Consider the following 27,301-nt stretch of genomic DNA (forward strand, 5'->3'; position numbering starts at 1 on the left):
TTTGACTACTTTTGATTGGTCGAGTAATCTGGACGGGTTGGACAAGCGGTGGGCGGGCGGTTTTCAAAGTTTTTGAAGTTCCTTGTTTTACCTGAAGTAATTGTTACGTAACGAGCAGGAAACCGGGAAACACACCTCCCTGTTTTTGATTATCTTTTTCCTCTTGTGTTTTGAATGGTATATTCTCTATTCAGTATATTTTTAAGGATTTTATTTTCTTTTGGCATTAAGGGAAGAATGAAATAACCCATTTTAGGCTGTAAGACTACGGTCCATCTTTGCCCTCGATTCATAGAATTAAACGGGTAAATTCCTTGCCTCCATTTGACCTTTTTACCTCTCAGTCGGTCTTCTCTTTTATCATAGCAAAGTGAGTGCAACTCACTCATTTTAGTTGCCGAACAGAATTCCCTTCAATTTCCTACATTTCAGTGAAACGCACACGGAGTTTCTTTGTTGTCTTTTCATAACACCTTTGAATGATCAGTTCTCACTAAATAAATGTGTGTGTTATACGAACGTTTACACGTAGTTTTGTTTGCTGTGTTTTATGTGTTTGTTGTGAGTAAGTTTCAGAAATGTATCGCGTCTATGACACACTAATTCTTCACCAGCAGGAGAGGTAGCCAAATTGAATGCACTCAGTATAGATAGAACGAAGATGACGTCACTCAAGCCTATGTTATTGTATTTTGCCATCCGCGTTTGTGAGTGATTCTCACTCTGTATCAACCACACTATAAAAGTTCATGGTTACACACAGTTTTGTGTTTTGGTGCGTTTTACTTCCGGATGGCAATGTTATGAGCTTCTTAGCCAAGTCTTATACTATCTCACAACAAGCTCACAACATTGCCATCCGGAAGTAGAACGGACCAGCACACAGAACTGTGTGTAACCATGATCGTTTATAGTCTGGTTCATACAGATTAGTGCGAATTACTCATAAACACGGATGGCAAAAAAAAAAAGAACAATAACAAAGACCTGAGCGACGTCAACTTCGAACAATCTAAACAGTCTTAGCCGGAGTGCAGCACGATAAAGTGAGCTTCAACCAGGTGATGATCATTTGCTGGCAAGGACGCACTGTCACAAGTGTGTTGGAGGTACTGATGGCTCATTGGTAGAGCGCTCGCTTAACACGTCAAGTACCGGGAATCAATCAATCCCGGTTAAGTGATTGGGTAGCTGGGTCTGATAAGTATGACGGAAAGTAATTTGCAATAAACGAGTGTCCTATCTTATCCGAAGGGTAGCAAGCAATTGCTCATTTCCTTTTAATGCTATTGAAAATACGATAACGACCTCTGGTTCCATGGGTCTTAGGCCCTGACGAACTATTCTCTCTCTCTCTCTCTCTCTCTCTCTCTCTCTCTCTCTCTCTCTCTCTCTCTCTCTCTCTCTCTCTCTCTCTCTATCTATCTATCTATCTATCTCTCTCCCTCTCTCTATCTCTCTCTCCCTCCCCCTCTCTCTCTCCCTTCCTCTCTCCGTCTCTCTCTCCCTCTCTCTCTCTCTCTCCCCCTCTCTCTATCTCTCTCTCCCTTCCTCTCCCCCTCTCTCTCTCTCTCTCTCTCTCTCTCTCTCTCTGATTGCACACATATTATTAGTTCTCCAAACTCTGTTCAAAGATGTGAATGAAGCCTGTGCCTTTCCTATCCGTGCTTTCACCTCTGCTTCCGTGCCTCCATCCTTGTCAATTATACTTCCGAGATAGCAGAAAGTGTCTATATCTTCGAGTTCCTGATCTTTTACTTTGATCTGCTTCCGTTGACGCGTACCTATCCCTAAGACCGTTGACTTTGCAGCGTGAATTCTTAAACCAATTGATTCCGAGAGGCTGTTTATAATGGTGGTTTTTGCTTGCATCTGGTCCTGGGTGTGGGACAGAAGAGCCAGATCATCCAACTGTGTCCAGGGGGTCCACTGTATCCCATTTCTCCGCCCTTAGGAGGTTTCCTTCCTTAGCCAATCAATGGCAAGGATGAACAGGAATGGTGAGAGCAAGCATCCCTGCTTCACACCAATCTTAATTTCAAACCTGTCAGTAAGCTGATCTTCGTGTAAAATCCTGCATCTTGATCCTTCATACATTTCCTTAATGAGGTTTACTAACTTCTCAGGGAGTCCGTAATGTGCCAGAATTTTCCACAATATTGCTCTGTCAATACTGTCGAAAGCCTTCTCGTAATCCAGAAAGTTGACAATAAGAGGAGTGTTCCATTCTATAGAATGTTCCACTATGACTCGCAGAGAGGCAATCTGGTGGGTGGTTGAACGGTTTTCCCGAAAACCTACCTGTTCGTCCCGCATTTTAGCATCTGTTGCATTCTTAATTCTCTTTAGAACAATACGGTTGAAAAGCTTTCCTGGGATTGAGAGCGGCCATTCTTGTTTTCATAATAAATGACATGGATCGTAGCCATCGTTAAGTTATAGCCTGACACTGAAACCCAAAAGGACTGGCATTTTGACGTCATTGTTTGTTTTTTGTTTTGTTTTTTTGCACTGCTTTGTGAGTTTTCGTTAGTAGAGCCCAAGGAAAGAAGTGATTCAATTGGTTGAACTATTGAATACAACTCACGATTTATTGCTTTCTTTTGAGGCCAAACACTGGCATTTTGACGTCATTTTTTGGTCAGTGTCAAGCTGTAAGTCAACGATGGCTACGATCTGACGCACATAACCTAAAAAAAAAAGAAAAAAAAAATCTCTGCCCGCACAGATCGACCGTTCTTGTTTACAAAATAATCATGAATCAGGAAGAACAAGGGACATGATCAATACAATAACACGATGCATTTATATAGGTTGTGGTTGTTTCCCTTTGTACTCGTCGACCCTGTCTGTGCTGTATAATATTCTTTACAACAAGATATGAAGTGAATAGAAAAGTGCCAGAAGACAATAGAGAATAAAAAATTTTTTCGCGGCGGTGGTGGGGTTTGAACCTGAACGAATCGGCGGTCTCAAGAAGTGGGTGAGAGAGGGATCTAGTAATGACTTTGGGTTTGAAACGAATATTTTTGTGTTCGTGGATAGCTCACACGGTAGAGCCACGCTCTCACCTGCCAGGCGGAGTTGTCGTACCAATAAGGTCGCAGGTTCAAACCCCACCACCGCCGCGAAAATTTTTTTATTCTCTATTGTCTTCTGGCACTTTTCTATTCACTTCATATCTTGTTGTTACCAACATAAGTGCCTGCTCCACTCACTTTTCTGAATTAAAAATTCACCCCATACACCGGAGCATACTCAATGTCTCAATCGTTTCTATGTTATATGTTTGTGTTGAGAATATTGGCTATTAAGCTTAACTGCTGGTCAAAATTATTCGCGATGGTGGTGTACGAACGTATCGGCGGTCTCAAGAAGTGGGTGAGAGAGGGATCTAGTAATGACTTTGGGTTTGAAACGAATATTTTTGTGTTCGTGGATAGCTCACACGGTAGAGCCACGCTCTCACCTGCCAGGCGGAGTTGTCGTACCAATAAGGTCGCAGGTTCAAACCCCACCACCGCCGCGAAAATTTTTTATTCTCTATTGTCTTCTGGCACTTTTCTATTCACTTCATATCTTGTTGTTACCAACATAAGTGCCTGCTCCACTCACTTTTCTGAATTAAAAATTCACCCCATACACCGGAGCATACTCAATGTCTCAATCGTTTCTATGTTATATGTTTGTGTTGAGAATATTGGCTATTAAGCTTAACTGCTGGTCAAAATTATTCGCGATGGTGGTGTACGAACGAATCGGCGGTCTCAAGAAGTGGGTGAGAGAGGGATCTAGTAATGACTTTGGGTTTGAAACGAATATTTTTGTGTTCGTGGATAGCTCACACGGTAGAGCCACGCTCTCACCTGCCAGGCGGAGTTGTCGTACCAATAAGGTCGCAGGTTCAAACCCCACCACCGCCGCGAAAATTTTTTATTCTCTATTGTCTTCTGGCACTTTTCTATTCACTTCATATCTTGTTGTTACCAACATAAGTGCCTGCTCCACTCACTTTTCTGAATTAAAAATTCACCCCATACACCGGAGCATACTCAATGTCTCAATCGTTTCTATGTTATATGTTTGTGTTGAGAATATTGGCTATTAAGCTTAACTGCTGGTCAAAATTATTCGCGATGGTGGTGTACGAACGAATCGGCGGTCTCAAGAAGTGGGTGAGAGAGGGATCTAGTAATGACTTTGGGTTTGAAACGAATATTTTTGTGTTCGTGGATAGCTCACACGGTAGAGCCACGCTCTCACCTGCCAGGCGGAGTTGTCGTACCAATAAGGTCGCAGGTTCAAACCCCACCACCGCCGCGAAAATTTTTTATTCTCTATTGTCTTCTGGCACTTTTCTATTCACTTCATATCTTGTTGTTACCAACATAAGTGCCTGCTCCACTCACTTTTCTGAATATTCTTTACAATGAGAACGTCTGCATAGCATTGCGGATTGCGCATGCGTCTCTCGTATCAACTGAGGTACTATATCGTTTGGTAAATGAAATATCACTATATTTGAGAAATCACTTTTCAAAATGTTACCATATTATACATACTTTTATAAAATAATAATATAACCAATCAACTTAATTTGATGAAAAATTTACATTGATGTCTTGTAAAGAATGAAAAATATCGCCGGGGAAATCATTGACTTCACAGTTTGGTATCTCAGACTAAAAGATGGCTGAGAAACGATTCAACTGGAGAATTTTATTTTTTTCATTTATTGATTTTAGTTTAGACTTTGCATTGAATATTTCACATTGGCACTCCTAAAACTTGATCTCGGAGGTCAAAGTATAAAGGTCATACACAAGGGGTCAAAGTCAAAGAAATGAACACACAGCAGTGATGAGCACAAATCCTTATTGCTTAGGTATTGACTATAGTATCGGTCAATCTAAATAGTTATTGGTAGATATTCAATTACTTAATATTATTAGTATATTTAAGCCAAATTCTAATGTTATTTTGAATGAGTTACTGCCCATTGCGAACAATCCGAAAAGAATTGTAACGAATACTAACATATTTTGGTGTGTGTGTGTGTGTGTGTGTGTTAGTGTGTGTGTGTGTGTGGGGGGGGGGGTGTTCCCTTTGTCCTTAGGGACAGCGTGGGACATGTGTATGGCCTTTACTTCGTATTCAAGAAAAAAAAAAAAAAGATTAGTACAGAAAAGTGAGTGTTTCAGGTATTTATGTTTAATTAATCAACTACTGCACCCTCGAAAGTTGTCTTTTCAAAAAAATAAAAAATAAATTAAAAAAATAAATAAAATAAAATCGTACTTCAAATATCGATCGATTTAAATGACTCCCGTCTTTGCAAAAGCTGCCTCTCTTCTCACCCCCCCCCCCCCCCGGCCGATTGGATTATCGAAAAAAAACGTCGCCGGCGTTTTGCGACTTGGATTTGATTGATTTTTTTTTTTTTAATTTTGCAACTTGTGACAAGAAACTTAACAAATTACTGCATTACAACCTTTGGATTAAACATACAACAATTGTGGACTACTATTATGAAGACTAGCATCCTAGACTAGGGGGATGAAAATAGTCACTTCGATTCAAGAAAAAAAATTAGTACAGAAAAGTGAGTGTTTCAGGTATTTATGTTTAATTAATCAACTGCTGCACCCTCGAAAGTTGTCTTTTCAACAACAAAAAAATTGAAAAAATAAAATAAAATAAATAAATAAATAAAATCATATACTTCAAATATCGATCGATTTAAATGCCCCCCCCCCCCCCCCCCCCCCCCCCGTCTTTGCAAAAACTCTCAAACTTGGGATCCCGAAAGACATGGACGACATATTATGATGACGTCAAACATCATTTGCCGCCGTCTTGATACTATTCCACTCTTTAGTCATGTCGACGTGAATTTATTTGCAGACGAACCCCATTGTTATAGTCTCATTGTTTCAAAAACAAAGTCCATTACAACACTATTAAATCAGGGCCCACAATTGCTTCCGGTTATCAGACCTGCCAACTTGTGCACCTAGGCCGTGCCTCATTGCTTCGAAATAACCGTTTGTTAAATTTCGATTTAAATCTTTACAAACATCATTTAAAAAACCGAAACAGAATAAAAACAAAACAAAACAAAACAATAAATGAAAAAAGAGGGTCTTAACTACGAGTTTTAAAAATCCTTTTAAAAATGGCGCTGACAAATAACAGCCCATTTGATATTTGAAATGACTTGCAAATACTGATTTTTAAAACAGTTGATATCATTGGCGTCTATCATATCTGTAAATTGTAAATTTTATTTTTAAAACGCTTTTAGAAAATAAATTTTAATTTCTTTTTCTTTCTTTCTGTATCTGTATGGTTGGCGCTGAAGAAACCAATGGTCTGGTTGTATTTCAGCGGCGTCCTCATTGGGCGCGGGCCCATGTCAGTCGGGCCTTGAAATCGTTTAGGTGTGGTGCCATGATGACCAGTTCATCCAGCCCATTTCACTCCGAGATAGTTCTAATGAAGAAAGAATTTCTGTAGTTTTGTGGTCTTGTCTGTGGGATTTTGAAGCAGTTCGAATTGTTCGTGGCGTATCTCTCAATGGGGTTTTCGGTTATGTGGTTGGCAAAAGTGAGTGCTCGGATTTTTCTTTTGTTTTGTCGTGGCGTGAAAAATGAGTCTGCCTTTATCGATGGTATTTGATCTGTTATAATCTTGAACATGAATGACAGACGGGTTTCTTTACTTCATTGTTGGAGGCTGATGAGGTTTCTTTCTTCTAACATTTTTGTCATGCATCCTGGGGTTCTGCTCTTATAGTTCCCCAGTTATGAACCGGGCGCCTTGTCTCTGGACTCTCTCAAGTTTTTGAATATCCTCTTTCAGGTAGGGGTCCCAAGCAACTGCTCCGTATTCCAATTGTGATCTCACAAGTGCGAGGTAGGCGTTTTGTTTGCTCTTTCTTTCTTTTCTTTTTTCTACAATGATCTTTTTTTGCTCGTATCAAACTTAACCAATTGACGTTTGATTACAATATATACCTTACAATATTTATATTCTCAAATTTTATATAATTATCATTTTATTGCTTGCATTAGTTGGTGTCATTGCTAAAATTTAATACTTCAATTTTATGATGTTTAATATGCTTCACACTTTCCTTTCAGATCCGTTGGCGTGACTGCTGGTAAATCAAATTAAAACGGCTAAAATTTGGAATTGATTTGCTATGCTGACTTGCTAACGCGACATGGGCATTTAAAGGCCTTTGCCTATTTTTGCCCATTAAACTTCATATCATATCATATCATATGACGTGCGGCTATGTGGTCTAGTTGTATGACACTCGCTTTCGGATCGGAAGGTCCTGGGTTCGAGCTTCGCTCGGCGCATATTTGAGTCCTTGGAAAAGACTCTTTACTCACATTCTCTCACCGCACTCAGGTGTAAAATGAGTACCTGGCCGTCAACAGCGTTGTCTCTGTCGGAAATAAATTGTAATATCGCCTAACAGGCGTTATGTCTCGTTCTACATGTGACGTGTTGCTGTTGGTCAGGGCTAGGGACCCTTTGTAAAGCGCTTTGAGCACATTTAGTGGATATTGCGCGATATAAAAGCTCTAGCTCTATATCATATCATATCATATCATATCATATCATATCATATCATACCATATCATATCATATCATATCATAGGGTGTTTCTTTTTTTCTTCTTTTTTACGGAACCCGCCGAAACGTAAAAAAGAAACACCGTCATATCCTTTTATCGCTCAACACTTCTATGTATCGATTAATTCACAAATGTAAGTACTGAAAGTGACATCGATTAGCGCCCATCTTTACAGAACAACACAACTCACTCACTAGGGGAGGGCATCCGGGTCACCAAAAGGTCAACGATGCTTTAGGTTTTGAGAAGTCAGGTCATCGACGACTGAGAACTTCCCGACCTCCACTTAGTTCTCGATGCTTTTCTCGTCTCGAGAATCTTGGTCGTCGATGCTTCTCGTATTGAGTCCCGAGTCCCGAGTCTCGAGACTATACTGCGCGAGCGACGCACGCGTTACTAACAATGTGTACTATCTGCATTGTTCACCCCTCTCTCGTCGGCGATGATTCCAGCGAAGCTCGAGACTTTTTTGCGTCTCGATGCTTTTTTGAGTCTCGAGACTCAAAAAAGTCTCGAGAATCGCTCTAGTCATCGGTGCTTTCATTCAATACCTAGTCATTGGTATTGGGTATTGACGTTATATCATATTTTAAACAGCTAACAAAACACAAACGTCGTAAATAGATCAAAATGGTTATAGGTATCAATGTTTTATTATTATACAAAGTGAATTTATTTAATGTATTTTAAGTTTTAATACAAAAAAGCCATCCAAAGCTCAGTTGAAGTGCTACTTCTCGGGAATTCCCGACTTTTCCTTGGTCATCGAGTTCGGGAAGTTTTGAGTGTTGGTGGCCGATGACTTGAGGTATCATCGAGACTTCCGCTCGACACTATCACTCACAACACAAAAAATGAACACAACAATGGCCCTGCTGTCACTCGTTCGTCGCTGTTCTTTGACTTTGAATTTCAAAGGTTTTCCCCATTTCGCTCCCAGTGCAAGCTCTAGACTCTTCAGTCAGACAACTGAGGACAAACTGGAAGATGAGTTCCATGTAAATCATTTGGATGGCGATCGTAAAGGTAACGCACAATCTGCACCGGTCACTGAGCTGACTTGACTACGAGTGTGTGTACGATTGGCAGAGAATGAGAGAACGTTACACACACCGCCTTTCATTGCTTTGTGACTGTGTTGAGGGCATTTAATATCATTGCCCTGAAAATATTTTCCTATTTTTTCTCTCTATTTTTGACCTAATTAGTCTGATTTTTAAGTTCTATCTCTGATAAAAACAGTACAACTCTTTTTCGAGGTCTCAGTCTCACGTCTCTGGGGTTCCTGACCTCCCATTCCCATAGCCATAGTGTGCAGGGAGGTACTTACCTACTGTGTCTTCTATATATCTCCTTTCCAACTTGCTTTCTGTCTTTGTCTTGGAATGAGATTACTTGGTTTTGTCCTGGTCCTGGTCAGATGCCCTGGACTGATAGGGAACAGTCAAATGTATTGTTAGTTTTGAGATGATATTTGATGATTTTTTTCCCTTGTAAATCATCTCTCTGTTATGCGCTGTATTATGTTTTCTTTATATTATATATGATTTGTAAAACATTTGAATGTATTCCTCTTAGTGGGGACCTGTGCTTGTGTCTGGATGAGACTTTTAGGTGATCTCAAACTAAGTACTTCGATAGTGTGCTCTTGGAATTGGAATCCACACCTATGTCTCTTATTTGAACCAATTCCCCTTTGTCTTACCTTTTCTTGGGTGCTTTAATTGTAATCCTAGAACTTTTTACTATCCCATTTCCTTCCTTTTTACTGGCGCTGATATGACCTAAGTGTGTTGCAAGCGCTGTAAAACCTTTAAAAACCAAAAACTAAAATGTCTCGCGTCTCATTCACTCACTCAATTCACTGAAGTTGAAGTGGCAATTCTGACTCGAGTCTGAATTTGAATAGTCTCTCGACTCTCGTGGCCATTCGGACTCGAGCTCCAATTTCCATAAGCAAACACAAGGTGGACACTGTGCAGGATACAGCTTAGCTGTTTCTTTTTCTGACTGGCAAGTGGCGCGCTGTGTAGGCTGTAATCATAACCATGTGCATGGGTACAAAACGATACAAAATATATCGTACATTAGGGGCTCTATGATCTTTGTAAGACATTTCCATAAAAGAATCAGAATTTACAAGATCCTGTCGTGAATAGTTTTTTCTATTAGGGTTAGTCATAAGTCTTAGCAAAGGTGCTAGTGTGTTTTTCCTATTAGGGTTAGTTACAGGTACTACTAGTACTAGGATTTATTTTTTCTTGGGTTAGTTGATGGAATATTATTTGAGTCGTTTCCCTTTGTAGGAACTTTTGGAAGGCCTCCCGGGTTCTCCGTTTAGAGATCAAATTGGGCGTCACCACCTAATCTAAGATTTAATGGGGATCTCCAAAGACATGAATACGTCGATGGGCATCTCCATATATCGTCTTTATCTCTATATATATGGTTATCTCAATAAAATAAATCTACTGGCTATCTCGGGCATGGTTCCTGGCATGCAAAATACCCTAAGCACACATACCTGTTAGGTATAGAAAATATCAATTAGAAAGCATGCAAAACGATAGTCTGTATTCACAATTCAAATGAGAAAGAGACAGCCAGTATTCACAATTCAAATGAGCAAGAGATAGTCAGTTTTCACAATTCAAATGAGCAAGAGATAGTCAGTATTCACAATTCAAATGAGCAAGAGATAGTCAGTATTCACAATTCAAATGAGAAAGAGATAGTCAGTATTCACAATTCAAATGAGAAAGAGATAGTCAGTATTCACAATTCAAATGAGCAAGAGATAGTCAGTATTCACAATTCAAATGAGCAAGAGATAGTCAGTATTCACAATTCAAATGAGCAAGAGATAGTCAGTATTCACAATTCCAATGAGCAAGAGATAGTCAGTATTCACAATTCAAATAAGCAAGAGATAGTCAGTATTCACAATTCAAATAAGCAAGAGAGAGAGAGACTGAACACGTGCATTCACTTTATAGCCAGTTACAAAGTCAGAAACACATACAAGAAGAAGCAACACACAAGACTCACGAACCCACAGTGCTTCACGGACATAAAACAGTTCACAACAGCAACACAGCTGGGAATAACAACAAACCCGAACACACAACAAACACGTTCCCTACAACCCTTATAAAAATAATTCGCGCTACAGCTCTAGCCATGGATAGTCTAACTTTAACATTATTGTTGTTTTCATTTGCATAAATTTTATGTAGTAAAATAAATCAAAATAAAAACCAAAAACACAACAACCATACTGCCACAGGGGACTATTTAGACTCGAGTGCGACTATGTGGTCTTGGGGTATGACACTTGCTTTCAGATCGGAAGGTCCTGGGTTCGAGCCTCGCTTGGCGCATAGTTGAGTCCTTGGAGAAGGCTCTTTATTCACATTCTCTCACCATACTCAGGTGTAAAATGAGTACCTGGTCGTTAACATCGTTGTCTCTGTCCGAAAAAAATTATAATATCGCCTAACAGGCCTTGTCCTAAATGTTAAATGTTGGTGTAGGGCAGGGATCCCTTGTAGTGGATATTGCGCTATATAAAAGCTCAGTTTAAAAAAAAAAAGAAAAAAAGTCCGAATAACTTGTTGATTGAGTATGCACATAATCAGGGGATTGAGTCTGAATAGCCACGGGAGACTATTCAGACTCAAGTCTTCATTTCACAGTTGCACATCCTACTCATGTAGCAAACAGAAATAAGATAACACATGTTATTATTCCCAGACCACACATATTTAGAACATATTTGTGGCTATATGGTCTAGTGGTATGACACTCGCTTTTGGATCGGAAGTTCCTGGCTTGGGTTCAAGCCTCGCTCGGAGCATAGTTGAATCCTTGGAAAAGGCTCTTTACTCACATTCTCTCACCATACTCGGGTGTAAAATAAGTAGCTGGCCGTTAATAGCGTTGTTTCTGCCCGAAAAAATTGTAATATCGCCTAACAGGCGTCATGTCTTGTTCTACTTGTTATGTGTTGCTGTTGATCGTTCGATTATGAATTTATTACGAAATGGGACACACGTCTTGCTTACCTCGCAGGGGAACAACAACAGGAAAAGTATAATCATAAGCATAATAAAAATCATGGATCAAATGGGAAACGAAACGATATACAATAACGTATAGGGAATGAGATTAGCGGAAGAGTAGCATCCCTTGATTGGACGTCACCCATAGTCTGTGACGTCACCGGCAGAAAAGTTATTAGAGAGAGAACGTCATGTTGGATGTGCGCATGCGGTGCGGAAGCGAGGACGAGAGACGCATGCACACAACCAACATGACGCTCTCTCTCTAATAACTTTTCCACCGGTGACGTCACAGACTATGGGTGACGTCCAATCAAGGGATGCTACTCTTCCACTAATCTCATTCCCTATACCGGTCTAAGGGACATAACCACTAGGATTTTTAATATGAGTATAATAAAATATGAGTTACGTCATTCACATTATATTGTTATGAGATCATGTTCAATCCATTTCTTCTATTTCAGGTGTTGTGGTTTTCTCCTTGAGGAGATTCCGATACAAAAATGCCTTAGGCAGGAATATTGCAAACATGGTGAGTTAAAAAAAAAACAACATAATATATATGAACACAATGTGTTAAACATTGATTTTAAGGTGGAGAGTTGAAGATTATGGCTTTTTTTTTGGTCATCTACGATTGTTCCTTCTGTAGTTTTCATGGGCTTTGGTTTGGTTTTTGGGGTTTTATTGTTATGGCACAAGACTGAAGGGCTAAATCTCAGATGATCGCTGGTTCGGATAAGTAAGTAAGTTAGTAAGGTGGAGAGTATTATAAGAAATTTGAAATATTTGTTTTGTGACTTTGAGTCTATGAATGGGAGTGTGTGTGGTTCTGGTCGGTCTCAGGCTCAAGTTCCCCTTTGGGTGGTGCGACCTTGAGTGTTTGGAAAGACCTTTTTACTTACAACTCACCATACCCAGGTATAAATAAGTTCCTAGTTTATAACAGCGTCCTATCTCTTGAAAAGATATTTTGCAACTGTGCCATTGAAGGTGTCATTTGTCTTTCACGTTAAGTGCTGCTGTTGGCTTGGGACATTTTGTAAAGCACTTTGAGCATATTTCTTGGATATTTGGGTTATATAGAATAAGCCCAAGTTTTTTAAAAAATGATGCAATCTAAAGCCTGGATTTCTAGACTTGACTTCCATCAGACTAAAAACACCATACTGAGATTGGCAGGCTTGAATAAAAGAATAACGAAAGTAACATTGTGTGATAATTATTGTATTTATAGTGCAACTATGTGGTCTAGTAGTATGACACTCATATTCGGATCGGAAGGCCCTGGGTTCGATCTCACTTGGCGCATAGTTGAGTCCTTGGAGAAGGCTCTTTACTCACATTCTCTCACCGTACTTACATGTAAAATGAGTACCTGGCTGTTAACAGCGTTGTCTCTGAAAAAAAAATGTAATCTGCTTAAAAGGCGTCATGTCCCGTCCTACATGTCAAATGTTGCTGTTGGCAAGGGACCCCTTGTAAAGCGATTTGAGCACGTTTAGTGGATATTGCGCTGTATAAAAGCTCAATTTTATAATTTAAAAAAAATTGTAATGTATTGGAGTTGTTTGGCTATGTGTTTGTGTGTTTGATTATGTTGGAATTCTTTATAGAGTTCTACATTTTGATTTGTGCTTGTTTTGCGTGTGAGTGAGTATGAATGTTGATTGTGCCAACTTCAAAGCACTCTTTGTTCCTTAGGAACATCGTCAGACGGTTGTTTTATTTTAGTTAGTTACAGAACAAACTCCTTTGTTTTAGTTAGTTACAGAACAAACTCCTTTGTTTTAGTTAGTTACAGAACAAACTCCTTTGTTTTAGTTAGTTACAGAACAAACTCCTTTGTTTTAGTTAGTTACAGAACAAACTCCTTTGTTTTAGTTAGTTACAGAACAAACTCCTTTGTTTCAGTTAGTTACAGAACAAACTCCTTTGTTTTAGTTAGTTACAGAACAAACTCCTTTGTTTTAGTTAGTTACAGAACAAACTCCTTTGTTTTAGTTAGTTACAGAACAAACTCCTTTGTTTTAGTTAGTTACAGAACAAACTCCTTTGTTTTCGTTAGTTACAGAACAAACTCCTTTGTTTTCGTTAGTTACAGAACAAACTCCTTTGTTTTCGTTAGTTACAGAACAAACTCTGTATCATTGATAATAAACAAAATTCTGAGTTGAGTCTTGACACACATTATAACATGAGGAAATTTATAGGACTTTCTAACCTGAGAGCACTTTACAAGGGGTTCCAGTCCAACAACATTTTACATGTAGGACGAGAGACAACACACCTGTAAGGTGATGTTACCTTTTTAAAATTTCTGCTCGATAATGGCGGTTAGAGCTAATACAAAAATATAAATGGGATCACTCACTTATATGTGGCCGGCCGAAACACATGTTTCAGTGGCTTCCATCCACGTCTTCAGTCGGCATATTGTCTGTGAATTGTGAGTGGTGTGTTGTCTTCGGTACCGAGAGTGCTCAACTGTATATCAACAATCGACCCCAAAGGGAATAAAATCATTCTACGGACAATATGCCGACTGACGACGTGGATGGAAGCCACAGAAACATGTGTTTCGGTCACATAGAAGTGAGTGACCCCATTTATATTTTTATTTTTCATTTATATATATATATATATATATATATATATATATATATTATATATATATATATATATATATATATATATATATATATATATATATATATATATATATGTCAAGGATCAGGTACTCATTGTACACCTGACTTGGGTGAGATAGCCTATTCTAAGGACTCGGCTTTTGCATTGTTCAAACCAGGACCAATCAGTCCGGAGGCAAGTGTAAGATAATTTATTATCTCCCTTGTTTGTGTCCAGTTCATGAACTCTTTGCAGCAAGTCAGATAATTTATTATCCCCCTTTCTTTTTCTGACCAGTTCATGAACGCCATGCAGCAAGTGAAGGTAGACAACTCCATTCGTCTGGTCATCGTCAGGAGTGAGGTGCCTGGGGTGTTCTGTGCTGGTTAGTCTTAGCCATCCGGTTTCGTGTGATTGTTTGTTTGTTTGTTTGCTTGTTTGTTTCACTGGGCTGGGTTCTTGACCTCCCATAGTGGGCAGGGCGGTACCTACTGTGTCTTCTATCCCCCCTATATCTGTTTCCTCCATGCTTTCTGTCTTTGTCTTGGAATGAGATTACTTGGTGTTGTCGAGGCCCTGGCCGGTTACCCTAGCTGGGAGGTAAACAGTCAAATGTATAGTTTTGGGAGATAATATTTTTTGTCTTGTAAATCATCTCTCTGTTATTGTTTTGTTTACATATTATATATGATTTGTAAACAATTGAGTGTATTCTTCTTCTTAGTCGGGACCTCTGCTTGTGTCAGGATATGAAGTCTTTTGGGTCATCTCAAACTAAGTACACTGATAGTGTGTTCTTGGAATCTACATCTGTTCCCTATTTCAACCAATTCCCCTTTGTCTTACCTTTTCTTGGGTGCTTTAACTCAATCAATCCTTGAGATTTTTGCTACTTTTCAAAATTGGAAGAAAAATTTATGAAAAATGGGCATGTACATAGATAGATTTATTCAACTATCATTCACATGATTAGCTTTGATACTACGCCTATAATTTGTCTCAGAAAAATGTAATAAATTGGCATGGAGTAAACGGTAAGACAGGTATAATAAGGATATAGTCGGTGTTAGGGTTGAGTGAGTTAATTGGAATTCTAGAACTTTTTACTATCCCATTTTCTTCCTTTTTACTGGTGCTGATACAATCTTACAAACGCTGTTACCCCTTACCTGCCTGTTATTACTGGCCGTCCGTAATTGTTACGGAAGTGTAAGGACAATTAAGTGTAAGGACAATTACGGACTTACGGAAATAGAAGAAATATTACTGATACAAATGGTCGCAACGTTAAAGTAAAAAATATATTTTTTTCCCATTATTTACCACATGCTACAATAAAAAATCTCAATGCCTCGTTGGCTGGCGACGAGTGACGTCATCGACTCGACACGGAAACTTTACCCTCATCGGTAGAAACAGTGCAGTGTTGAAAGTAGGTCATCAATAAGCATATTATAATTGCGGGGGTCATTGGCAATGCCCAGCCGAGCCTAGTCGGGTTGGATAGACTTCCGTTAGTTATGGAACTCTTAGTAGGCCTATATATTACGTGGTAAGTTTATTTTACATATATAAAAGGGTGTATCTATCATCATTTTTGTTTGATTTAGTATTACTGAAATCTGACCATTAATTACTGATGAATTTTGTATTTCTTACTGAATTTGAAATTTTCGAGTAGGCACGTATGTGTTAACCCTTAAAAATAAACAAAAGACAATTGTTTGTTTCATCATTAATTGTCATCATTAAGATGTTTATCATTATCATCATCATTGTCATCATTAGGATATTTATCATTATCATCATCATTGTCATCATTATCATCATCATTGTCATCATTATCATCATCTTTGTCATCATTAGGATATTTATCATTATCATCATCATTAGGATATTTATCATTATCATCATCTTTGTCATCATTAGGATATTTATCATTATCATCATCATTAGGATATTTATCATTATCATCATCATTAGGATATTCATCGTTATCATCATCATTGTCATCATTAGGATATTTATCATCATCATTGTCATCATTAGGATATTCATCATTATCATCATCATTGTCATCATTATCAATGTCATTGTCATCATCGTCATGATCATCGTCATCATTATGATTGTTACCATTATCATCAGTATCATCATTTAGGCTATGTGGTCTTGTGGTATGATACTCGCTTTCGGATTGGAAGGTCCCGTGTTCGAGCCTCGCTCGGCGCATAATTGAGTCCTTGGAAAAAATGCTTTACTCACATTCTCTCACCGTACTCGTGTGTAAAATGAGTACCTGGCCGTCAACAGCATTATCTCTGTCAAAAATTTTTTTAAAAATTTGTAATATCGCCGAACAGGTGACATGTCTCGTTCTACATGTAACTTGTTGCTGTTGGTCAGTGACCCTTTGTAAAGCGATGTGAGCACAGTTAGTGAATATTGCGCTATATAAAAGCTCTAGTTTAGTTCTCATCATCACCATTATCAAAGTCATTATCATTGTTACCATCATTATCAAGTCAATATCATCATCAATATCATCAGCATAATCACCAATATCATCATCTGCATCATCAATATCATCATCAGCATCACCACTATCATCAATATCATCATCAGCATCATCAATATCATCATCAGCATCATCAATATCATCATCATAATCACCAATATCATCATCAGCATCATCAATATCATCATCAGCATCATCAATATCATCATCAGCATCATCATCAGCATCATCAATATCATCATCATCACCAATATCATCAATATCATCATCACCAATATCATCAATATCATCATCAGCATCATCAATATCATCATCAGCATCATCAATATCATCATCAGCATCATCAATATCATCAGCATCATCAATATCATCATCATCACCACTATCATCATCAGCATCATCAATATCATCATCAGCATCATCAATATCATCATCATCACCACTATCATCATCAGCATCATCAATGTCATCATCATCACCACTATCATCAATATCATCATCAGCATCATCAATATCATCATCATCATCACCAATTTCATCATCAGCATCATCAATATCATCATCAGCATCATCAATATCATCATCATCATCATCAATATCATCATCATCAATATCATCATCAGCATCATCAATATCATCACCAATATCATCATCAGCATCATCAATATCATCAATATCATCACCAATATCATCAATATCATCATCATTCAATCAGGAGCAGATCTCAAGGAAAGACTCCAGATGACACAACAGGAGGCCGCGTACTTTGTCAGCTTTGCCCGTGGGTTGATATCAGAGTTACATAACCTGCCCATGCCAACGATAGCCGCCCTGGACGGAGCAGCCTTAGGCGGTGGATTAGAAATGGCACTGGCCTGCGATATGAGAACTGCTGGTAAATATTTTAAAAAAAATAAAATGTGCTTTTATATAGCGCAATATCCACTAAACATGCTCAAAGCGCTTTACAAGGGATCCCTGGCCAACAGCAACATTTGACATGTAGGATGGGACACGACGCCTTTTAGGCGATAATACAATTTTTTTTTTTGGACAGAGACAATGCTGTTAAATGCCAGGTACTCATGTTACACCTGAGTACGGTGAGAAAATGTGAGTAAAGAGCTTTCTCCAAGGGCTCAACTATGCGCCGAGCAAGGCTCGAACCCAGGACCTTCTGATCCGAAAGCGAGTGTCATACCTCTAGACCACATAGCATGTTTTACCCCTCCCCGTTTCTCAAAACTAACTTACATGCCTTGTGTGGCTATGTGGTCTAGGGGTATAACAGCTGGTAGTTCTAGGAGCTTAGATATCACTTTCTGATCCAGATCATTTGGAGAGGAACATGTGCAGCTATGTGGTCTAGTGATAAGACACTTGCATTTGGATCAGAAAGTCCTGGGTTCGAACCCCGCTCTGAGTGGCAAATATGTGAGTCTTTGGGGAAAGGCTCTTTACTCACATTCTCTCACCGTACTCAGGGTTTAAAATGAGTACCTGGCCGTTAACAGTGTTGTCTATGTTGAAAAAAATGTTGTAATATAGCCTAATGGCACCATGTCCTGTCCTACATGTTAATACGTTTTGCTGTTGTTTATCATCCTTTGTAAAGCACTTGAGCATGTTTAATGGATATTGCGCAATAAAAAAGCTAGGGTTTTATTTTAGTTATTAATTAATTTATTAATTTATTAATTTATTTGATTTATTTATTAATTTATGTTATTTATTAATTAATGAATGTTATTTATTAATTAATTTATGTTATTAATTAATTAATTAATTTTATTAATTTATGTTATTTATTAATTAATTTATGTTATTAATTAATTAATTTTATTTATTTATTAATTTATATTATTTATTTATTTATTTATTAATTAATTGATTAATTTCTGTTATTTATTTATATATTTATTTAATTGATTGATTGATTGATTTTTTTTCCTCAAGCATCCAGCACCAAGTTGGGCCTGGTGGAGACAAGCCTTGCCATTATCCCAGGGGCTGGAGGAACTCAGCGACTCCCCAGGATCATTGGGGCCTCCAAGGCCAAGGAATTGATTTTTACCAGGTAAGTCGGTTGTCGGCCTCCAAGGCCAAGGAATTGATTTTTACCAGGTAAGTCGGTGGTCGGCCTCCAAGGCCAAGGAATTGATTTTTACCAGGTGAGTCGGTTGTCGGCCTCCAAGGCCAAAGAATTGATTTTTACCAGGTGAGTCGGTTGTCGGCGGCGATGTGGTCTTGTAGAATGACTCACACACACATTCATATTCATCATTATCATCATCATTGTCATCATTATCATCGTCATGATCATCATCATCTTTATGATTGTTACCATCATCATCAGTATCATCATTTAGACTATGTGGTCTTGTGGTATGATACTCGCCTTCAGATCGGAAGGTCCTGGGTTCGAACCTTGCACGGTGCATCGTTTGAGTCCTTGGCAACGGCTCTTTACTCACATTCTCTTCTCTCACCGTACTAAGGTATGAAAATGAGTGCTTGACCCTTTACAGCGTTGCGGTGATGCCAAAACTCTGGTCTGGAGAAGAGACAAAATTCTGGGTTATGGGCAACTTCTGTCAATTTTCGATGAGTTTATACTGTTCCAAAGATACCCCTTGATTATATGACGCCTGTTTTTCAATAAAACCTTTCATAATGTATTGGAGATTTGCATAAAATATGCATGTTAGCCTCGAATATACTTTTAGTGTTCTCAGACAGTATTGATACTTTCACTATTTGTTACAAATATTGTATTAATTAAAAATTAAATTAAATCAGCATCTTTGATTGGAAGGTATTCAATCAGAAAATCAATTGTTTACATAGATTAAACATGACAATGATTATTTCCCTTTATTAATTTATGAAATATAAATTCAATCCATTAAAAAAAATCTTGATCTGGTTCTATTTTTTTTTTTCAAGCAAGCTTTTATAATGGTTTAAGTTCAAGAGAAATAAGTATAGTCATTTTTAGGTGTGTTTATCTTGTCAAAGTAAAGAGGTAGGAGTTCTCCAATATTTATAGGTTCATTTTACTATAACTACTATTATAGTGTACTATTTAAAGACCATTATGTTGAATGAAAGAAAATATATATGCAATCTCCTACTTTTTAGCCAATCTCCCTCATTTTTATCCCAAAAAACCCTTTCAAGTGATGTACCAGGTTAGCAGTTATGCATTTCTAAACATCCCAAGTTATTTCATTTATATTACAATTGTGCTAGAGTGTACTGGTCCTTATCAAAGTTAAGGCAGTTGGATTCTTTCTTTTTTTTTTGTCTGTTCTGAAATTTTGATCTCATTGTGGAAAGTGTCATTTCATAATGATTCAAATGGGCTGGAACTATACCCGATAATTTAGCACCATTTGGACTAGCCTCTGTTATCTTAAACTTTTTAGTGTTAGTAGTAGTAATTAAAAAGACTGACTTTTATATGTTGCGATTCGATGAAAGGGGGAGGAGGAGGGGGGAGGGGCACACATCGTCCCCTCAGCCTCGGCCAAATGGGCGTTCCTTATTTTATTTTTGAAAAGTTGGCAGCTAAGGCATCACTACCACTTACAACTAAGGAAAGAGTCATTGTGTTTCATCTGCTATAAGGAAAGAGTCATTGTGTTGCATTTGCTATAAGGAAAGAGTCATTGTGTTTCATCTGCTATAAGGAAAGAGTCATTGTGTTTCATCTGCTATAAGGAAAGAGTCATTGTGTTCCATCTGCTATAAGGAAAGAGTCATTGTGTTCCATCTGCTATAAGGAAAGAGTCATTGTGTTCCATCTGCTATAAGGAAAGAGTCATTGTGTTTCATCTGCTATAAGGAAAGTCATTGTGTTTCATCTGCTATAAGGAAAGAGTCATTGTGTTCCATCTGCTATAAGGAAAGATCCATTGTGTTTCATTTGCTATAAGGAAGGAGTCATTGTGTTGCATTTACTATAAGGAAAGAGTCATTGTGTTTCATCTGCTATAAGGAAAGAGTCATTGTATTGCATTTGCTATCTATAAGGAAAGAGTCATTGTGTTGCATTTGCTATAAGGAAAGAGTCATTGTGTTTCATCTGCTATAAGGAAAGAGTCATTATGTTGCATTTGCTATTAGGAAAGAGTCATTGTTTTGCATTTGCTATAAGGAAAGAGTCATTATGTTGCATTTGCTATTAGGAAAGAGTCATTGTTTTGCATTTGCTATAAAGAAAGAGTCATTGTGTTAAACATACCATAAAGAAAGAGTCAATCCATTTCAAATGCTGTAAAACCCTTAAAAAGTCATTTTGTGTTTTGTTGTCATTGGACAGTCGAATCTTGGATGGAAGAGAGGCTCATGACTTTGGTATCGTCAACCACTGTGTCGACCAGAACGATGACGGGGATGCCGCCTACAAGAAGGCTCTCGAATTGGCTGATGAAATCGCACCCAAGGTTAGACCTGTCAATTCTCAGTCAATTCGTCAAATTCAAATATTTAAAAAAAAAAGAAATAAATAAATTATGAATCATAGTCGAATGACCGTAAAGTAATTAGGAATGTTCCACAGCGCTACGCATAGCTCATGGGCCGTTTATATTAACTATGGATATATTGCCAAGGCTAAGCGACGCTTTTTAGAATTGCCGTGTCGGAACACACCCCAGTGTATTTTCACACAGCCTTCGTGAAATTATTTTTTCGCTTTCCAAACCTGTCGTGTTCCCAATGGTAGCCAATTTTAACTGAGCCACTGAGCGATAAATTTCACTGTTTCGTCTAAGCCAAAATTGACCACCTTTACTTGAAGGACAGTAAAAGTATGAAAAAGAAAAATTCGAACACCGGAAGTGCATTATGTAGACAGATTTACGTGGTGGTGTGTTATGTGGTGGTGTGTTATATGATGGTGTGTTATATGATGGTGTGTTATGTGGAGGTGTGTTATGTGGAGATGTGTTATGTGGAGGTGTGTTATGTGATGGTGTGTTATGTGATGGTGTGTTATGTGGAGGTGTGTTATGTGATGGTGTGTGTGTTTTTAAATGAGAGATGAAAGTTTTCTCTTGCGGTCAATTAAGATGACTCAGCAGAATAATGAAAAAAAAATAAATTCGTAAAATTATGCGCATAATTTTGCAAGCCAAAAACAAAATTAATGCGACTACAGGTATGACTTTTCACTCAACCTTCTTACTGAAACAAAAAGGCTAACCTCGAAAAACAAAACAAAAAACAACCAAGAGAACTAATCACACAGTTGTTTTGTTTTATTGAAAAAACAAAAACAAAGCAAAAGATAATAATAATATTTCCACATAACTCAATGGTAGAGCATTGATAAGACACGAAGAACTGCATTTTCGTGATGGAATACAACACCATATCTAGATGACCACTTACATTACAATAATATTAACTTATGGAACAGACAGTACTACTTTCACTTGTTATTTTTGTTCGTTTTTCGTTTCATTGTGATTATTCTAATAGGTTTTATAAGCAATTAAAAATCCCTACTGTTTCAAAATATTTTTGTTGTTGTGCGGACAATAAAACCATTCAAATCTTTAAAATCAGACGTTGGATTCCGAAACTGATTAATGCTTTGTCCAGTCTTAATATTATTACACACAGTAAAACATTCATTTCCTGATTCAACACATTTTGATTACTTTTTTTAATGGTCATAAATGTAATGGGCTGGACATCTGGTATGTTCTCTTCATTTATATTTTTGTAATATATTTAAAAGATATCAAGATCAGTTGATTAAGCAATTTAACACACTCCTTTAAAGCATGTATTGCAATACATTGTGTGTGCAGGTTTTACTTTTCTATTACAAATTGGAACAACACCATCTTCATTACACGAAACAAAACAAAACAAAATTGAGCTTTTATATAGCACGTTATCCACTAGATGTCCCTGACCAGTAGCATGTAGAACGAAACATGATGCCTGTTAGGAGATATTACAATTTTTTTCTGACAGAGACAACACTGTCAATGGTCAGGTACTCATTTTACACCTGAGTACGGTGAGAGAATGTGAGTAAAGAGCCTTTTCCAAGGACTCAACTATGCGCTGAGCGAGGCTCGAACCCAGGACCTTCTGATCCGAAAGCGGATGTCATACCACTAGACCACATTGCCGCAACACCACCATCACAGTGGCCTAGCTGATGATACAGTCAGTAATTATGGTAGAACGGAGTCGGGTTGCATTGCGTTGTGTGATGACGTGCATTGCGTTATGTGATGACGTGCATTGCGTTGTGTGATGACGTGCATTGCGTTGTGTAATGACATGTGATGACGTGCATTGCGTTGTGTGATGACGTGCATTGCGTTGTGTGATGACGTGCATTGCGTTGTGTAATGACATGTGATGACGTGCATTGCGTTGTGTGATGACGTGCATAGCGTTGTGTGATGACGTGCATTGCGTTGTGTGAGGACGTGCATTGCGTTGTGTGATGACGTGCATTGCGTTGTGTGAGGACGTGCATTGCGTTGTGTGATGACGTGCATTGCGTTGTGTGAGGACGTGCATTGCGTTGTGTGAGGACGTGCATTGCGTTGTGTGATGACGTGCATTGCGTTGTGTAATGACATGTGATGACGTGCATTACATTGTGTGAGGACATGCATTGCGTTGTGTGATGGCGTGCGTGCATTGCGTTGTGTGAGGACATGCATTGCGTTGTGTGATGGCGTGCGTGCATTGCGTTGTGTGAGGACATGCATTGCGTTGTGTGATGACGTGCATGCATTGCATTGTGTGATGACGTGCATTGCGTTGTGTGATGACGTGTGTGCATTGCGTTGTGTGATGACGTACGTGCATTGCATTGTGTGATGACGTGCAGTGCGTTGTGTGATGACATGCATTGCGTTGTGTGATGACGTACGTGCATTGCGTTGTGTGATGATGTACGTGCATTGCGTTGTGTGATGACGTACGTGCATTGCGTTGTGTGATGACATGCATTGCGTTGTGTGATGACGTACGTGCATTGCGTTGTGTGATGATGTACGTGCATTGCGTTGTGTGATGACATGCATTGCGTTGTGTGAGGACGTACGTGCATTGCGTTGTGTGATGACGTGCATTGCGTTGTGTGATGACGTACGTGCATTGCGTTGTGTGATGACGTACGTGCATTGCGTTGTATGATGACGTACGTGCATTGCGTTGTGTGATGACATATGTGCATTGCGTTGTGTGATGACATGCATTGCGTTGTGTGATGACGTGCATTGCGTTGTGTGGTGACGTACGTGCATTGCGTTGTGTGATGATGTACGTGCATTGCGTTGTGTGATGATGTACGTGCATTGCGTTGTGTGATGACGTACGTGCATTGCGTTGTGTGATGACGTACGTGCATTGCATTGTGTGATGATGTACGTGCATTGCGTTGTGTGATGATGTACGTGCATTGCGTTGTGTGATGATGTACGTGCATTGCGTTGTGTGATGACGTACGTGCATTGCGTTGTGTGATGATGTGCGTGCATTGCGTTGTGTGATGACGTGCATTGCGTTGTGTGATGATGTACGAGCATTGCGTTGTGTGATGACGTACGTGCATTGCATTGTGTGATGACGTACGTGCATTGCATTGTGTGATGACGTATGTGCATTGCGTTATGTGATGGCGTACGTGCATTGCGTTGTGTGATGATGTACATGCATTGCGTTGTGTGATGACGTGCATTGCGTTGTGTGATGACGTGCATTGCATTGTGTGATGACGTAGGCCTAGACGTGTTGGAGACACTGATGTCATTGCAGCGGAGTCATCAATGGGTTATCTCGTTGTTGCCTACAGATGCTGCCAATCGTAGTATATTGAACAATTAAAATTAGATTAAACGATTTAATGACCATTTATTAATACAATCACATTTCCATAGGTGATAATTACTTTGAAGAATTTCTAGTTGGCATTCTTAATGAGTTGGGTTTTTTTTCTAAAATCAGCAAAGCCACCTCAACCCCCCCCCCCCCCCCCCCCCCCAATTCGCACTCAGTATTATTATTATTATTAATATTCAATCCCAATGATCAATTGATGCTTCCGGACATTACTATGTAACTATTACTACTAGATTATTTGATGATTATCCATTTATCCACGGATAATTTTGATGATTTTTTCATTTATTCGCTGGTCTGTAAATGCACGGATAAGATCCAAGTCTAGATTTTACAGTGATTTGTGTTTTTCATTGTTTTTGTTTTTCACATGATTCAGGGTCCGATTGCTTTGAAGATGGCCAAAGCAGCGATCAATCGAGGAATCGAGGTAAAATAATTGGTGTTGTTGATGATTATGCATTTGTTGTTGTTAATTTTCTTAGGAATAATAATAATATATATATATATGCGGCCGCAAATATCAGGGCGATTCGCAAATTTTGGCAAATTTCCCAAAATTGGCAAATCGTGGCAAATTTTGGGAAAATTGGCAAATCGGTTGGCAAATTCTAAGAAAAAGAAAGAAGAGAAAACAAAATAACGAGAAAATAAGGTGCGAAACTTGAGAAATCTTGCAGCTTTGCCTGGGCCCAAACCAAGGGAAGGTACTCTCTACGGATAATGATCCTTTAAAATCTTTGTAACAACGCTATTCATAATGTAGCCTCCTCAAATGTAATAAATTGTCTTTTATTTATATTTTTTTCTGTATTGCGTGTTAATTTTTACTGAAACGCTTAGTTCTCCTCGGCAAATTTTTGGGCAAATTTTGGTCTTTTTGGCAAATTTCTTGGCAAATTTTGGTGTTTTTTTTTGTTGCAAATTTTGGCAAATTTTAGGTCCCAATTTGGCAAAAAATGCAGATGACAGCTTAATCGGGTCATACGCTTTATTGGGGAGATTGTTTGGGATGACAGTCAGGTGTAAATTGAATGCCTGGTCGTTTACAGCGATCCTCTGTCTTTGTCGAATAAACAAATTTTAATCAAGCCTTCCACAGGCTTCATGTCTCATCTTACATGTAGAGTTAAGCATCTCTATTTGCTTGGGACTCCTTGTAAAAAAACCCTGGCCCATGAAAAGGCATACATGCAGAATCTTAGGATTTTTCGTAATTTTACGAATTTTAGACAAATTTCATGGCCAAATACTAAATTTTATGGAAAATTACGAATTTTTAATGCTTAGTAATACTTAATAATAATATTAATAATAATAATAGTAATAATAATAATAATAATAATAATAATAATAATAATAATAATAATAATAATAATAATAATAATAATAATAATAAAAATAATAATAATAGTAATAATAATAATAATAATAATAATAATAATAATACTGATAAGAAGAAGAACAACTACTACTTCTACTACTACTACTACTACTACTACTACTACTACTACTACTACTACTACTACTACTACTACTACTACTACTACTACTACTACTACTACTACACTATTACTATTACTACTATAAAAATGATAATAATAATAATATTGTGGTTGTTCATACACAATTTCAGAAATTACGAATTTCCTTGTCAAATTACTAAAAATTGACATAAAAATTACTAAATTTGAAGTTTTTAATTTGGCATGTCTGAAAATGTGTACAATGGATATCCAAAATGAGTCAGATTTTGAACAAATGTGTACAATGGATATCCAAAATGAGTCAGACTTTGAACAAATGTGTACAATGGATATCCAAAATGAGTCAGACTTTGAACACATGTGTACAATTGATATCCAAAATGAGTCAGACTTTGAACACATGTGTACAATGGATATCCAAAATGAGTCAGACTTTGAACACATGTGTACAATGGATATCCAAAATGAGTCAGACTTTGAACAATTGTGTACAATTGATATCCAAAATGAGTCAGACTTTGAACACATGTGTACAATGGATATCCAAAATGAGTCAGACTTTGAACAAATGTGTACAATTGATATCCAAAATGAGTCAGACTTTGAACAAATGTGTACAATGGATATCCAAAATGAGTCAGACTTTGAACAAATGTGTACAATTGATATCCAAAATGAGTCAGACTTTGAACAAATGTGTACAATTGATATCCAAAATGAGTCAGACTTTGAACAAATGTGTACAATTGATATCCAAAATGAGTCAGATTTTAAACAAATGTGTACAATGGATATCCAAAATGAGTCAGATTTTGAACACATGTGTACAATGGATATCCAAAATGAGTCAGATTTTGAACACATGTGTACAATGGATATCCAAAATGAGTCGGACTTTGAACAAATGGGTACAATCCTTCAAAAACTGTAATTAGCCTTAAATTTGATGATGGGCAATTAGACCAAACTAGCAATAATATTATTGATAATTTAGATCAATGAATAAACTTACTATAAATAGGCAATGTAAATAGTATCTACCTCCAGAATCCACTTATAAATCTCTGGGTGG

The 27,301-nt window shown here is 37.9% G+C and overlaps 2 protein-coding genes across 2 annotated transcripts in view; both read left to right on the forward strand.

Annotated features, from left to right (window-relative positions):
- Nucleotides 1-8,358: 8,358 nt before the first annotated feature.
- Nucleotides 8,359-27,301, forward strand: part of LOC144960284 (methylglutaconyl-CoA hydratase, mitochondrial-like) — a 28,053-nt gene continuing 9,110 nt past the window's right edge. The window contains exons 1-7 of the mRNA XM_078893325.1: nt 8,359-8,674; nt 12,177-12,244; nt 14,641-14,728; nt 17,577-17,756; nt 18,818-18,938; nt 21,186-21,309; nt 25,122-25,172. Of these exons, the coding sequence (XP_078749451.1) occupies nt 8,503-8,674; nt 12,177-12,244; nt 14,641-14,728; nt 17,577-17,756; nt 18,818-18,938; nt 21,186-21,309; nt 25,122-25,172 (804 nt within the window). The 5' untranslated portion in view covers nt 8,359-8,502. The remainder of the gene's footprint in view (nt 8,675-12,176; nt 12,245-14,640; nt 14,729-17,576; nt 17,757-18,817; nt 18,939-21,185; nt 21,310-25,121; nt 25,173-27,301) is intronic.
- Nucleotides 26,475-27,164, forward strand: LOC144960716 (uncharacterized; the record flags this gene model as incomplete). Its single annotated transcript, XM_078894006.1, has 1 exon — nt 26,475-27,164. A coding segment is annotated over one exon (690 nt), but the record flags the coding sequence as incomplete, so codon positions are not given.

This window comes from Berghia stephanieae, chromosome 15, assembly GCF_034508935.2.
Source record: "Berghia stephanieae isolate SIO BIC M18660-M18661 chromosome 15, UCSD_Bste_1.3, whole genome shotgun sequence".
In the NCBI taxonomy this organism is placed as follows: domain Eukaryota; kingdom Metazoa; phylum Mollusca; class Gastropoda; order Nudibranchia; family Aeolidiidae; genus Berghia; species Berghia stephanieae.